Source organism: Cynoglossus semilaevis, chromosome 12 (genome assembly GCF_000523025.1).
Source record: "Cynoglossus semilaevis isolate Cse_v1.0 chromosome 12, Cse_v1.0, whole genome shotgun sequence".
Taxonomy (NCBI): Eukaryota; Metazoa; Chordata; class Actinopteri; order Pleuronectiformes; family Cynoglossidae; genus Cynoglossus; species Cynoglossus semilaevis.
This window is the reverse complement of record NC_024318.1, coordinates 12871706-12886959: the sequence shown is the minus strand read 5'-3', so window position 1 is coordinate 12886959 and position 15254 is coordinate 12871706. Positions and strand designations below refer to the sequence as shown.

The 15254-nt window shown below is 37.4% G+C and overlaps 1 protein-coding gene across 1 annotated transcript; it reads right to left on the bottom strand.

Moving 5' to 3' along the window:
- Nucleotides 1-26: 26 nt before the first annotated feature.
- Nucleotides 27-13678, bottom strand: mertka (c-mer proto-oncogene tyrosine kinase a). Its single transcript, XM_008322271.3, has 19 exons — nucleotides 13404-13678; nucleotides 12169-12472; nucleotides 11945-12045; nucleotides 11691-11861; nucleotides 8501-8587; nucleotides 8292-8407; nucleotides 7695-7884; nucleotides 6952-7097; nucleotides 5458-5593; nucleotides 5071-5221; nucleotides 3875-3963; nucleotides 3675-3770; nucleotides 3517-3597; nucleotides 3327-3419; nucleotides 3126-3244; nucleotides 2924-3033; nucleotides 2663-2822; nucleotides 1852-1988; nucleotides 27-1534 (listed from the first exon to the last, which is right to left on the bottom strand). Exons 1-19 carry the CDS (start codon nucleotides 13495-13497, stop codon nucleotides 1081-1083), a joined length of 2835 nt encoding a protein of 944 aa, XP_008320493.1. The 5' UTR covers nucleotides 13498-13678; the 3' UTR covers nucleotides 27-1080.
- Nucleotides 13679-15254: the final 1576 nt, after the last annotated feature.

The following is a 15254-nucleotide window of genomic DNA, read 5'->3' as shown; positions in this document are numbered from 1 at the left end:
AAGAAGAAAGGAAAATGGACTGATGGTACTAATAAAAGTATTTAATCTCTTTTTGAAAACGTTACTCAATTTTTTCACACACAATAATAAGCCAAATAGTCTTAATAGAATCTTGGCCAAATACCTGACATCATCAAAACAAAGATAAATGAAATATTTTTTTAATATATATCTTAAAGTATACAAGATCCATTTTATAAACATTCTGTACATTTTTATACTACACAAAATATTCAACAAAGTAAACACTTTCACAGTTCATTTTAAGCTTATTGGAACATGTGCAATAAAGCAGACCTTAATAATACTGTTGTCATTTTAAAGCAGGAAATTGCCTAAAGAACTAACTATAGTCCACAAGAGGAATGTCCAGGTGCTCTTAAATTGAATTTAGTGATAATGCATTATGGTGACAGGTTGTTACAGTTTTTAGATGATATTCGGGTTTTGTCATGTGTGGCTGTACTGACACAAGATCAGTGCTGAGGAGCGAAACAAGCATTGGTCCTCAATCTCACAAAAGACAACTGGGGAACTGAGGGAAGATTATTTGTGGAGTTTTTGTTTAAAAAACAATAGCTAAAAAAAGTACAATATAAAAGTCTATTAAGATTCTCAGTCATCCAGGTCATGGTCAAGTTTGAAAGCTCTGTTAGGCAACTGGACGTGAATTTTCTAAAAGAAGATGTTTCACCTCTTATCCCAGAGGCTACTTCAGAATAGAAGAAGCCTCTGGGATGAGAGGTGAAACGTCTTCTTTTAATTATTAGAAAATTCAGTTCCAGTTGCCTAACAGAATCTTCAAACTACAATATAAAAGGTTTAAGCTTGCTTTACACGTTGAAGAATATGTTCATCAGAGTGTATTTTGACAATCGGGAAGAAATTTAGTTTACCCTGTCTGTAAACTTCTTTTACACCTAAGTATTCATGTATAATGTTGGTTTTTTTTTCCATTTTGAGGTAAAAATCTTTCGGTTTCTTCTCATACCCGTAGTGGCAGACATGTTTTACTGGTGCTTGCAGATCCTTTCATTGACTTTGTGTCCGTACAACCACACAATTTTCCAGTACCAATCACTATAGTAGGAAAGACATGTCACTTGTGCCGTGCTCTGTCATTGGTGTATCAGTGTCTATTCCTCCATTTTCTTGTCGTAGAGAATTGTTAGACAAAAGAGGAGTGTCCGCTGTAGGAGACCTGAGGGAAGGATCAGAGGGGATGACTACCACATATCGATCATCTTGCTCTTCTTCATCGTCCTCCAGACTCCCATGAATGTCCGCAGTAATTACTGCATTTTCTGCCACCAATTGGCTGCAGGATGGGGAGGAGCTGAAGACAGGATGTTCTGGTAGAGTTGTTTCTCCATCAGGGTCCTCTTCAGGAAAGCTTGTGTTGATATAAATGATCTGGTCTCTGGTGGAAACTTCTGGAAGTTTCTCTGCAAGCTTTTCCAACATTACTCGCAATTGAGGAAACAATGGTCGGTCCAGTGGATCAGCCCTCCAGCAGCTGTACATGATTTCATATCTAAATGCAGATAAACAAAAAAGACAATTAGACAATCAACAAATGATGCTTTTGTACAGAAACACTCTTTAAAATGGTTTTTATTTCAATGAATTTTGCTCTTTATCGGTAAATAAAAGCAAAACTTCTTTTGGAGCGGCCCAAGATTAACCATGACCTTTGCTGTCATGCCAAAAAGTGGAAGGCACTACATACCAGGGAGTGTTGTCAATATTCACTCTACATTAGTTGAAGAAATTTCTTGTTCTTGTTTTAGTTTTTAAAAATGAACACAATATCTACCATTATCTACAGACGCTTTTCGCTGTTACACTTACAGCTCATCCAAGCAGTCTCCTGGCTGTTTCAGTCTGTGTCCTTCCACCAGGTAGTCATAAATCTCATGGTTTGGAATACCAGGATAGGGCGTCATGCCTCGTGTTGCAATTTCCCACATAGTAACACCGAAAGCCCACTGCAAGACAGACAAAGATGTGTTCATTCTACAAGAAACACATTTGTAGAAAACATTTTTTTATTTCCTTTTCTTACTGAAAAAAATAAATAAACCGTAAACCTTTTCAACAACTAAAATATAGATAAAGCTTTTGGAAAGATCTAAAAATAGTAAAATAAAAGAGCAACAGATTATTATTATTCATCTAATAGATCAAAATGCCCCTGAATTATCCCTATAAAATGATTAATCTATACTTTGTTAAAGTCATAAAGTGTTATTTTTACATTACATTGTTTTAAAATAGGAGCAAGAATGGACACAACAATCAACAATGAGACTTTGTTTCAGACGTCAGAAGCTTCCAAAATGTCACGTGAGTAAACACATGCTCACTGTGGGTGCAGTGAGGAAAAATGTGGGCGTTGAAGAAAATGAAGTAACAAAAAGAAGAAATCATACAACGAAAATAACCGCCTTAAAATGAGTCAAAAGTTCAGATCAAGTTGTGGTAAAACAATCAAGATTGCTGTCTTAATTTAGCAAGATTTGTTTAAAGAGAAACCTTTGAAGACGAACACAGAAATCTGATAGGCAGATCAGATCTAAGGGAATACATTGACTCCAGTGTTCACGTGTGTGCACACCAGTGTGAGTGCATAAAACAGACACAAGCAGATGGAATTACTTACCACGTCACTCTTTACAGTGAACACTCTGTCAGCCAGACTTTCTACTGCGATCCATTTAACAGGCATCTTAGCTATTCTGCCTTGCCTGTAATAATCCCCACTGTAGATTTTCTTTGACAAACCAAAGTCAGCTACACACACCGTCATGTCATCACGCAGCCTTTATGACAAAAAATGATAGAGATAAATAAAAAACCTTTAAAAATATTTTATAGAAAGCCGATATTACTGATTTGTTATTTGGTCATATTTGCAACCTACATGCAGTTGCGAGCTGCCAAGTCACGGTGTAGGAAGTTGCGTCCACTGAGGTATTCCATACCTAGAGCAATGTCGACCATGAACTTTAGGAGAGTCTGTATAGGCAAGAACTGTATAAACAAAGCACAAAGTTGATAATGATTATTTTCACCCAGTTATAGCTGTATTTAATGTACTGTATATACTTCTGTGGTTGACTTACTCTTGGATTCTCTCCAAGGCGTGAACGCAGCAGGAAGCTATGCAGGTCTCCATGTTCCATGAATGGCAAGATGACCATGGGTTTGGGAAAATTCCCAGACCCATCCTCCAAACAAACACCTAGAGGTGAAGACTTCTTATTACATGCAAATAAAAAAAAGAACTACAACAAAGTTTTGCATTTCTACAGTATGTCTCCTACCAAGCAGCCTGATGACATTAGGATGGTTGAAGTCCTTCATGCAGACCGCTTCATTCAGGAACTCCTCAATTTCCCTCTGGGAGAAACTATCCACTGTATAAAGAACCACCACAATAAATAATTATTTGTGAGTCAACTTGTTTAAAACTGTAGGTTCATCAGTGCTGTAGCTGAGTCATGAAAAACTCACACTTCATTGTCTTTACAGCCACTTTCTCTGTCGTTCCATTGGGTTGTCTTAAATGTCCCTCCATTACTGAGCCAAATTCACCTAGAAGTGAAACAATTTCATTGAATTTTCTGTTATTATGACAATAAAAAATAATTAAAAGTAACTCATTCACTCACCTTCTCCAAGAATCTTCCCTATCATGAGTAAACTCCTCAGGATCATCACATCCTGAAGTTTGGCTTGGAGTTCTTCACTAACACCAAGGTTCCCAACTGCAGACATGCGATTAATACAATATTTTATTTTGTGTACTTTAAATGCTATACAATTAATGTTTCAAACCAAAAACGTCATAGTTTCTCTATAAACCACATACAGGAGACTCCTACGGCTGATCGATTGTAGGATCTTTGGGGTTTGTACTCGACAACTGGCTGAGGCTTTTCTTCACTTCCAAACATCTGCCTATAGGGGGCGACAAGGGACAAGAAAGAAAGTCAGGCCAAGAGTAATCAAAATCAACGCAAACCTTTCATTGCTTCACATTCTGCTCCTTCCCTCCCTCCACCTTATAAACACACAAACACTTCCAGTAGCATTCCCTAGTCCCTAACTCTAATCTAAACTATTATAATTATTTCTAATCCTAACAATACCTCTAATCTGACCAGAAAATTAAATCCCGACTGCAAAACTAAATCTTGAATCACATGATACCCTCTCACTCAGTGGGGACCTGCAACGTTCTTCACATTGACAAAGTGGCCTCTTGACCAAAGTATTTTTTCAAATATCCCCACAGGCATAGCTACACAAGAACACATGTATGCACTGCAGACATCGAACAGTAGAACAGTCAGCTGTGTACTGAGATACAAACTCAGTCTGTGACACATTCCTATCCATATCCTGAACACTAACACTGAGTCACAAGCTTGATAATAATGAATTCCAGAGTATTAACAGGTGTTTTTTATGTTTCTCCAGCTGCAGTTATGACAGGGGATGATTAAGAGGAAGCAAACAGTGTTTTTAAGGAAAGTGCCAGTGTTCCTGCTGCAGAAGGACTACACAGCATTCCCATGTGGCCATTACCAGAAAGAAAAAACATAATCTGTACTTTCAATCACATAGTGGAACATCTCCATGCAGTTATCTTTAAACATAAGAAAAGTCTGGGAGCCAGCTGTGGCACTTGGATGGGTTATATGTTGTTTTAAGAGAAAAAAAAAAATCAGTTTTTTAATTAAATAACGGTTTCAGTCAACTAAGTCAGTCATTTTGACTTTTTCATTTCTTTCTTTAATATGGTTGGTAATGTATGGCATAATATTTAATTATTTTACAACCGGATTGGGTAGCTTTAGCTATTTTTTGATTTGAACATTTTAAAAAGTTTTTAAACATTTTGAGCTAATATTTCTGTGTTATATTACAGTATTATTGCTTTGAAGAGCCTACTTAGTTTAAATTACATATAGAACTTTGTTGCCATTTATTATCATGGTAAATATCACAAAGGACAAATTTGGCCGAAAGGTCATCATTTAGGGAGATATAAGGTGAGCATACCTGAACCAGTAGACGGAGGTGCGGTTATAGACACAAATACCAGCCCACAGGACGAGCAGCATGACACAAAAGCTACACACTACTCCCAGTACAACGTAGACAGAGTCTGAAACCCCAGTGTCTGGAATGGACGATGGCGAAACGGCCAATTCTAAGGCACAGATAAAACAAAAAAAAACATAAGCATGGTGGGTGTTCACATATAAAATCCAATATAAAATTGGTTAATAACTGGTTGAGCTCTTGATTATGTTAGAGATAATGATACTTTTCTTAAATTATGCAACAATAAAAAACAAACAGTACATTTATTTAACTTAAACTTAGCCATATACTCATATAAATACTAACAATTTATTGTTGTTTTTCCCAAAGAGGAAAACTTACTGTCTTCTGGCACAAAAAGCCAGACCCGTGGGCTTATCATTCCACTCCCTGCCTGTGTGCACGCTGCAACTTCCACGCTATAGGTCGTGTTGAATTCCTGCACGGGCACAGAGGCCATGGTGTTGTAGCTGTGGATCTGAGACAAAACCCAAGAATTTACATAGTGTAATTTAAAACTTTGCACAACTGAACTCTGTACAGGCAGACAAGCTGTTTTCTTAGATTGATATGACAATTCAAATTTTAAGCCCTTGTGTCATCATAATTCTTTTTAAATCACATTTCACAACAAGTCAATTTCTATGTGAAAAGATTGGAACATTTTTGGTTTTGTTTTCTTGAATACAGACCAAAACACTACAAATTTCTTGTAACTTCAAAAGAAAAACCCTTATAATGTTAACTGAAAACAATCACATTTAAATAAAAGGGAAGAGGACTAACGTTTAGGAGAAGTTAAAGGAGGCAGCATGTGACACACACAAACACTGGCGTACACACACTAACACACACACACACTCCTGTATTTCCCAACACCTCCCGGTAACATCTGAGGTTACGGTCCTTCACTAATGCTGACAGTCTGCCAGAAAATGCTGAACCCATGATTAACATTTTGTCACGTCTGTGCTGACAAACTCAAAGACACGTTGTCATTGCAAGATATAATATATATCACCTCAAGATATTTAGGGAATTCACAAATTTCTCAAATTCTCAAAAAAAAAAACCCAAAACTCAGCTAATACGACATATTAGCACACATAATTTACATGTGACATATTTACACATGTAAAGTATGAATGTATTTTTCTATTGTTATTCTGTAACCTCTTTTGTCACTTGTCATAATCACGTCTGGCATTTGTTCCCAGAAGTCATTGCTAACATTTTCCAATCATATGTACAGGATTGTGTGACATCACCAAACTTACTTGGAAGTACGCAAGAATATGTCACTACATGGCACACATCCCATTGTTTTCCTTTTCTATGAAGTGCGTGATGAGTCAGGTTGAATAAAAGCAACCGCTTTTCACACCATTTACTTCCTGTGACCTCAACACACGGTAAGGCCAGGAAGCAGCCTTTTGTCCTAGAGAGCACTAATGCACTAACAGAAGCACCGGCAACATCATGGAATAACGCCATGGAGTTTTCATTGTTGTTGACAAAATATCATAAAATGAAAATGTCTGTAAATGTCCTTTCTTGCTGCATTGCTTTATGGGAGTGAATACACTGCAAAAAGAGGGAAGATTACATTTTTCATTCTTGCCATATTTGCCCTTACAGATTCACCATCCAACTGTTCATCCACTTCTTTACAGTTTCAGGTTGGAAACAAACGGAACAAATCCTCAGTCAAGGATGATGTACATACTGTACATCAGGGCAAGTATTGGTTGAATTTTACTAATGGATGCCTCACTTCAAATCCATAATAAGGTTTTCCAAAGTCGGAATGTGTGAATTATTTTTTGATAAACTCACTTTTTTCTCATGTGTCCCGTGCCGGACAATAACATCATAACCCCGTAGAATTCCATTTATCTTATCTTCCGGTGGCGGCTTCCATCTTATCATCAGCCATGACTCATTCAGTTGCACTGTGACGTTTCGGGGGTAAACTGAAGGCACTGGAAATGTGACAAAAAAGTAAAATAAGTCATAAAAGAAATTTAAGGGCATTCAATATAAACATACCAAGCACAAAAACTAGTAAAGCCTTTGATTATGGTTTGAAATGTAGTCAATTCCTGGAAAAGCAGTATCATATCATTCAACTAAAATATCTCCCATTATGACTTGAGGAAGGAAACTGATGCAGTTCCACCCTGTATGGACTTTGTGTTTTCTCAGTGAGAACCCTCCCATTTCCTATGTGACCCCTGAGGAAACACAATGAGATTTAGTGGATACCGACGTCTACTGAAGGAGACCAACCACGAGCAGAGCAGGTAGTTACACAACATCCGTAAAATCTAATTATAATAGACTCCTACTGTAGCAGAGGCTTATATTAAGACCTTAATTACACAGTACTACTTATAAAAACCAAAACAAAGTTTTCCAAAGAAACATGTTGGAGTTGTTCTCAAAAAGCAAACACAAATAAGCTGCCTAAATTTTAGTTGCGATGCCTTTAACCTCGCTCCTGTTGCAAATCCCCTGTGAAATACAAACTGTCTTTCTACCAACAACACTTCAAGACTTTCAAAGGCTCCTGCACACACCTCCTTCTGTGGTGTTGCTCTGGATCCACCTTGAGAAGGGAGAAGCCCCCACCTCATTGCTGCAGGAAACACTAATGTTGTACAACGTCATGGACTGGAGCCCAGAGACTTCACACTCAAACGGCGGCACTGTGACATTAATGAATCTGGTGGTCATCACTTCCCCCTTCCGCCGACTCACCTCTTTAACCTGAGAATAGGAGTCCAGTCATTAATTTTTTTACATTCGAGTGACATTGTTAATTGTCTTGTAGCTACTATTAAGTCTTTGATATGAAATTATGTCAGTTATTGTGCATTACAATCCTGTTGAGTGGAAAATAAACACACAAAAACAAAAACAAAAAATGGTGAACCCATGCTCCCCCAGTATGTCCTGCTTTATTGTCTACTTTCCTCTAAATGGTGTTTTACCTTAGTGCTCATGATAACAGAAGATACAGAACAGAACATAAGAGTAATTAACAGAACCCTAATGCCCAAATTATAATATTTACTATATGTTTATAAAACAAGAGAGAAATGGATTCATTTTCCCATAGATTTGTATTTATATAGTTGTACATCGTCGGTGCTGCTGCAGATGTGTGGGCTTACTCTGATGTGGCATTTGGTAAGTGGAGAGAAGCCATCGTGGCCAGGGCTCCAGCTCAACTTCAACTTATTGGACTGGGTTTCCACCACAGTAATATTAGACACAGGACGTGGAAGAACTAGACAACATCATAAAATTCACATTACCTCAGAATACGGGGAAATGTATTAATTTGATAGAATCTTATAAAATGGTAGGAGGAACATCTTACCTTTGATGTTAATATTTGCTTCTCTGGAGGTGGTGACACCCTTGGCGTTGTGAGCTTCACAGCTGAATTCTGTGTATTTGTACACACCTGCATGTGACACACAGGAGAGGACACTGTGTGGTCAGACTTTAATGTTGAGTGTCATAATACACAGTGAATTAATTTACTGTAGTTGGAGCTATTTCTCTTTTGAATGTAGTTAAAACACAAAGAGCACCAAAATACACGTTAGCAGGTTAGTTAGCCATCTCCTGTATGTAATCTATATGCTTAGCATGAGTGGTGGGATTTTATCTGTTAACATTTGACAAGTAAAGTATCATTTTGGGTTTTTTTAATATCCCATAACAGGTACAGGTAGTGTTGTTTTTTTAACTGTGATTTTTAGAGCCAGTAATTAAGTCATTATTCAGTGTCAACAACCAATCCTCGTGGTCATAATAGACTAAACTGTTTTGGCTAATTTATCTAATCTCGGGTCTTGTTTTGTATGAAAGATGAAAACAGGGCTACGGCTCACTCTGAACACTCAAGCAGAAGTGAAAATGAAACCGACGCACTAACTTCTTTATTATTTACATCGCAAAGGTTTCCGCAGAGGAGACTTTCATGGAGATAAAATTGAATCTTTCCTCTGTGATATGCAATCAAAAGTATCACACAATTCCTGTCTTTCAACGGCAACGGCTGTGCATAGAATTTGGACTGGGGTGGCAGCTAGATAATGTCCCTTTGTGCTCTGTTACCCTGTGTCTCAATCTGACAAACCTTTACACAAAGACAAACACAGACTACCAGTGAGAGACGACTGGGACAGACTTGGGTTGTTTTGCTTATGTTTCACTCTTTACCAAGGCATGAAATTCACTTTTTTTATACAAGCTATTGAATTCCTGGTAAAGACCCTTCCAGCCTACTTGTAACTAGTTATATTAAAACTATCCTGTAGCTGTTTTGGCTGCCTGTTGGCTACTAACTTACACTTATTCAGACTAATGATGGCCTGTAACAGTCAATTTACATTTAAAATATGTGTTTTGTGTTTGCTTCTGGGGCCTAGCTGGAAAACATTTGTTGGTTCAAAAATAGTTCCCCATCTTTTTGAATCATTCTGCTAACTATATGTAAACACACCACTTAGTTTTGAAAACCCAGCTACCACCGGGCTGCGATGTTTATACAGTGTTGTTTCTATTTAAAGGCCTAAGAAATGCTAGACAATGTGCATTCCTGTGGTGATGAGAATTTCTGTTTAGAGTTTTGAGTCGACTAAAACTACTTAAGTTTTACCTGCAAAAAATTAAAAGATGAAATTAACATTAACATTAACATAAAGAGTTTTTAAATAAATTACCAACTTAGTGCATTTTAAAAGAACGATGTTGGGATTGTAGCTGAAAAGGAGACATCAGAAATGATGTTTATGAGATTGGGTAAATGCAGAGTGGAAGACGGGATGGAACAACCAAATGTATAATGTGGAAGTGCTGCAGTGTATCCAGCAGCCTTTAATTATCAGGTTTGAGAGCGCTCTGGCTCACTGACCTGCCAAACGTCTATGTTAGATTTCTATTTTTATTTTTAGGCTAAAAACACAGCCACACATTACACTGGCCTTGAATTTGGTCTTTGCTCCATTGGCCTCTTTTATACATTTGAGGGTAAAAAGCCAATTGTGGAAGTAATAAAAAAAATCTAAGACAATCAATAAAATCTTTAGCAAATTCCTTCTTTGCAGCAGCCTGGGGGATGTTTTTCCACCATGTCACAACCTGCTGCTTCCTGTGTCCTCATCTAAGGACTAACATTTAGTTTATTTTAAGATTTCTGTCAATTTTCAACAACAACAACAAACACAATCTGATGAAGCTACACACAATCTCTTTAGATTTAGATTCAGATTTAATAATTAACTAATGAATCTTTAAAAAAACACCTGTCTTAGCACTTTTAGCACCCATATATCATAAATAAACATATTTCCATATTATAAACAAGAGCCTGGCGCCTTAAGCATGACACCCACAGTCATGGATCACCTTACACATCAGAAGCACTGCCACAGTATCATGGAGTCAAGACATTAGATTAAATGTGACCATGGACTAAAAAGAGTGGGTCGCACTGTTTACTCGCACCAGCATTTGATCCTGGACCAAGCTGTGGTAGTGTGCAGGCTCCCAGTCCCCGTGTCCAACCCCTCCCTGCTGTGGTAGTGGGTTGGACTCTGAATGAGGTCTTTGTCCCTTAGGTCAACCCCCGAACAGGCTCTCTGTGCAGCCTTCCATCCTCATGCCAGGCCCAGGTCCTTGCACATGTTGGGCCAAGGCACAGCTCTAAAAATCTTTAACCCCCTCAGCTCTGGGTTAAACCACTACGTGATGACTGCAGCAGCAGTTTTAGCACTAAGAGCAGAGGTTATGTTCCTGATTTTGATGTTCATGTTGCACAAGAGGCGCCGAAATGGAGTGTTCTCACAATGCACCATCAAAAACTTTTTTTAGAAATAATGCAATAAATATTTGGTTTACTTTAACAATTCCTTTCATTTTTAATGTTTTAATATAAGGTCTTTAAATCTTGGACTCACAGAATGGTCATAGCAACCATGACAAATAAAAAACCTAAAGGTTGGATATTTAATGTTTTATTCGATTGTTGTAATGATTTTGTAATGATTTATCATTGTTATTATTATTATTGTTATTCAAGTCACTAAGCACTTTATTTATGAAAAAGTTGTTGAAAGATAGAAGGACTGAGACATAGCATATTTCACGGCCCTTGTTGATGAACTAGTTTCCCACTTTGCTGCCAGTTGTACTTAAGGAACTAACTATAGGTACTTCTTTAACTTAATCAGCTGATAGAACTGTACCTCCACCAATCCTTGGGCGACAGAGTGACAACAAAGACGTTGAACCTTAAACATTAGCCTTCACTCGTGACCGCTGTAAACCAGTAACACTGCCCTAGTGAAGAATTCCACTGCAGTTACCAGGGTACAGATGCTGAGGCAGCACAGATCAGGCAGAATGGAAAGCGCCAACAAAGCAGAGAAATGAGCTGCCTTAGTGAGCCATTACTAAACAATTCTTCTAACGTCATGCTTCATCTGGTCATTCCCAAAATTTAAACAACCAACAAAAAACAAGAAACACACATGAATGTGACTTCTTGTTCTTCCTACCTGACACAGAGTAACTGCTGGGAGAATAAAAGAAGTCACTATCAGGTAATCCATTACGGAGCCACCGAATCTGAACGGGGTCTGGAGGCCCAACCGCCTCACAGATCAGTGTGAAAGAGGTATCTCTGGAGACGTTCCTGTCCTCGGGTTGACGGATAAATGTGGGTAAACCTGCAGAAAGTCAAAAGTGTGCTTTGCGTTAAGAGATTTGAGAAAGAGGACGAAGGATCTGTGAGCATCACGATGAAACCCACCATTCACTTCAATAATGATCGGTGAGGACTCCACAAGTGTGTTGGCCACACTCAGTCGGCAGCGATACTCCCCGGCATCCACTCTCTGAACATAGTTAATGCTGTAGTACAGCACAAGAGGAGAGGTCATCGCCATCGTCATCAACAACAACATATCCAAGCAATAAATACTTGATAAATGAATGCTGTAAAGCTGTAAAGCTTTCTCATGATGTCTCACACACCTGACAGTGGAGAGAAGAGTCGCGACTCCATCTGTGATGGTCTGCAGCTCATTGATCACCACTTGACCGTTAGCTGCCAGGTCCTGGCCGTTCTTCATCCACAGGATGGTGGGTTCCACCCTGGGATCAGGGATGTCGATAGAGCAGTTGAATTTTGTCTCATGTCCCTCGGACAGCTGGATGGAGTTGACGGTGGGTTTGAAGTGCAGCTGTCGGAGCTGATCAGGCCCCAGGTAAAACCTCTGGACTGGAAGAGGCTGTGGGATTTTGGGTGGACGGTGGATGCTGTCTACAGGCGGTTTCGCTGCATTTGAAAGGAATGCTGGGTTAGGTGTAGTTAAAATAGACACAATAGATAACAAAAAATATATAAATTGCATTGCACTACTCATTACAAAAATTTAACAGCCAAGTGTCAATATATCTATAAATTTTTAACTATATCTTAAAAACACAAATATTCACTGACACATACCCTCAGTTGATAAAGATTTTCCTGGTCAAAAAAGTATTTTTATCAGATACTTTTATAGAGTTGGAGCTAATATGCTAATATGTTTTAGCCCCCATTTGAATTAGAGCTGAAACAGTGGATTTGAATTAGGTAATTATATAGCTATTACATTATTTACTTCATGATTTCAACTTATTTTCTATGATACAAATAGTTTGGAGAACTTTGTTATGACCAAAACAGTTCAAGATGACCAATGAAACCAAGCCTACAAACATAATAGAGTTAGTGTTTCCATGATTACTTTTGTTAAAACAAAGAAAAATCGGATACGAAGTTGGCAATCAACTATTTGTTTGTCAACCAGTAATTCTTTTGGACATTGCAACTATCTTTTTAACGATGTTTTAGTTATTAATTGGTTTTTAGATTAAATCATCAGAATACTATTTTGTATAGTGTCCCTTAAATAAACCGTGACCATGTCATCAATTTATAGCTGTTGTTTATTTTGAAGTAGCAGTCCACATATGTGAGACATGCGGAAAATAAATACAAAAATATATATAAACATATTTCACAATATATAAAAAAGACTTTTGAGTGTGTAAATGAATCCTCTAAGCTCCACATACAGTTTTAGAGGCATTTTATTCCAGTAAAGCTGTTCTCTGCTGCTGTTGCAGCCACGTTTAGGTCACACTAAGCCTCAAATCTCACTTTAGAGAGAAACTCAAATGGCCTTCAAACAAATATCACGAGAAAACAAACAAGTACTGACCCCAGACCGGACTCCCGGTCAGAAACAGCAGCGTCGCCGCAGAGAGAAAAAATCCAAAACAGTCAAAAGTTGACTTCTTCTTCTTCTTTGCCATGACTTAAAATCCTTTCACCGCTGCTGCTGTTGCAACTGACGTTTGTCAAGCAACAGCCTGAAAAGCCTTCGCTGTCTTTATTTCCACAGCAAAAAGCGACAGTTATTTAAACTCCTATATCACACGTACTTTCAGCTGAGAGAGAATGATGTTGTTACTGACCTCAGATCAGGACTAGAGAAAAACCTTTACCTAAATCCACCAATAGCTGGAGGAACCCGTGGAGGCGGGGCTTACTCACCGAGGAATGTGTGGAGCGAACGAAATGGAACAAAAACACTGCAGTAAAATAACAAATGAGTTGGGGGCGCATAAAACTACTATAGCAGCAGTGTCCAAATTAAGGCTCGGGGTCCAGTAGTGGCGCTTAAATGGGTTTTATTTGGACTGTGACTTTCTATGGCAAAGGGTTCTCAGAGGATTCTTTTTAAACCTAAAGAAGTTGTTTTATCCTCCTTTATCATTTCGTAGTTTTAACCATAAACCTGGTCTGCACCAAGTTTTCTTTTTGGGTAGTCTTTGTTTATTTTGATACTAATTTTCAGCTAGTACTAAACTTACAAACTGGCGAATGTTTTTGTAATTCGATTAAGGTTTTTCAGGCTATTTTGTTTGTTTTTTGTTCACTCTTAGCATCTTTTTTGAATTTTTGATATGTAAAATTATCACAGCCCTGTTTCTTTTCACTGTTTCTTTGTTGTTTTTTGTTTGTTTGTTTTTTTAATCTTTTGGCAACATTTAGCTGGTTTGTTATATGGTACGAGAATCAATCTGTTGATCTATCAATCTATTTCTTGTCCTAACTGTAAACAATTAAACAAAAAATGTTCTCAAGTTCTTGTTTTTCTTTTTTTCTTTTTTCTTTTTTTTGCCGTTTTGTTTTATTTTATGCCAACCTATAGTATATAATTTTGCATAAGTTAACTGACTCTCATTACCTATCACTCTACCTACTCATTAGTAGTAATGAGTAACATTTAGTTTTAGAGTTTTTTTATGTTAACTTGAACCCTTTGCAGTCTTACATTTAACTTTGTACTTTTTCCTTTCTTATTTGATCGTGATACACTAACTTTATTTTTTATTTAAAAAATTTACATCGTTTTGTTTTTGTACAATACAAAAAAACAAAACAAAAACAAAAAACACAAGTAACTTGCTCAATGACAAATAGTTTATGCTATGGGTAGGATATGTCAGTGCAAGTTCTCCACCAAGTGGTCAGTCTAAGATACTGATAATTCTGTTATATAATTTCAAACCATTTGAATTTTATTTTTTGTTATACACGTTTATTAATTAAAACCCAACAATGGGACAGTTTTGTTCTAGCAGCAGCAGTAGAAAGACACCAAGACAGTAAAAAACTAAACTGAACATTTCCATGTGTTTTAATCAAGACGGGGTTCATATCTCAACAAAGAGTCTATTTATCTGCTTATTTATCCTTCATGGCCTTCTGTTAAGTACAATAAAACAATAAAATGGACAAACTTTGACCTAAGGCTGCATTGACGACTGATGCATTCCATGTCATTTGCAGGCTGAATGAGATGTAGAGTTAAACACCACTGGTATCAGTCAGACCTGGGTTTTACTGTTAGACCACTGGTCTAATAAATGACACACCATTTTTAAAAATTCTGTTAACACATTTAAGGTTAAAACACAGTTTTCTCAGCATGACTTATATCAAAATGCTATTTTATTTTGCTATTTTGATATGTCTTTTTTTATTTTTACAAAAGTGTCTTTTG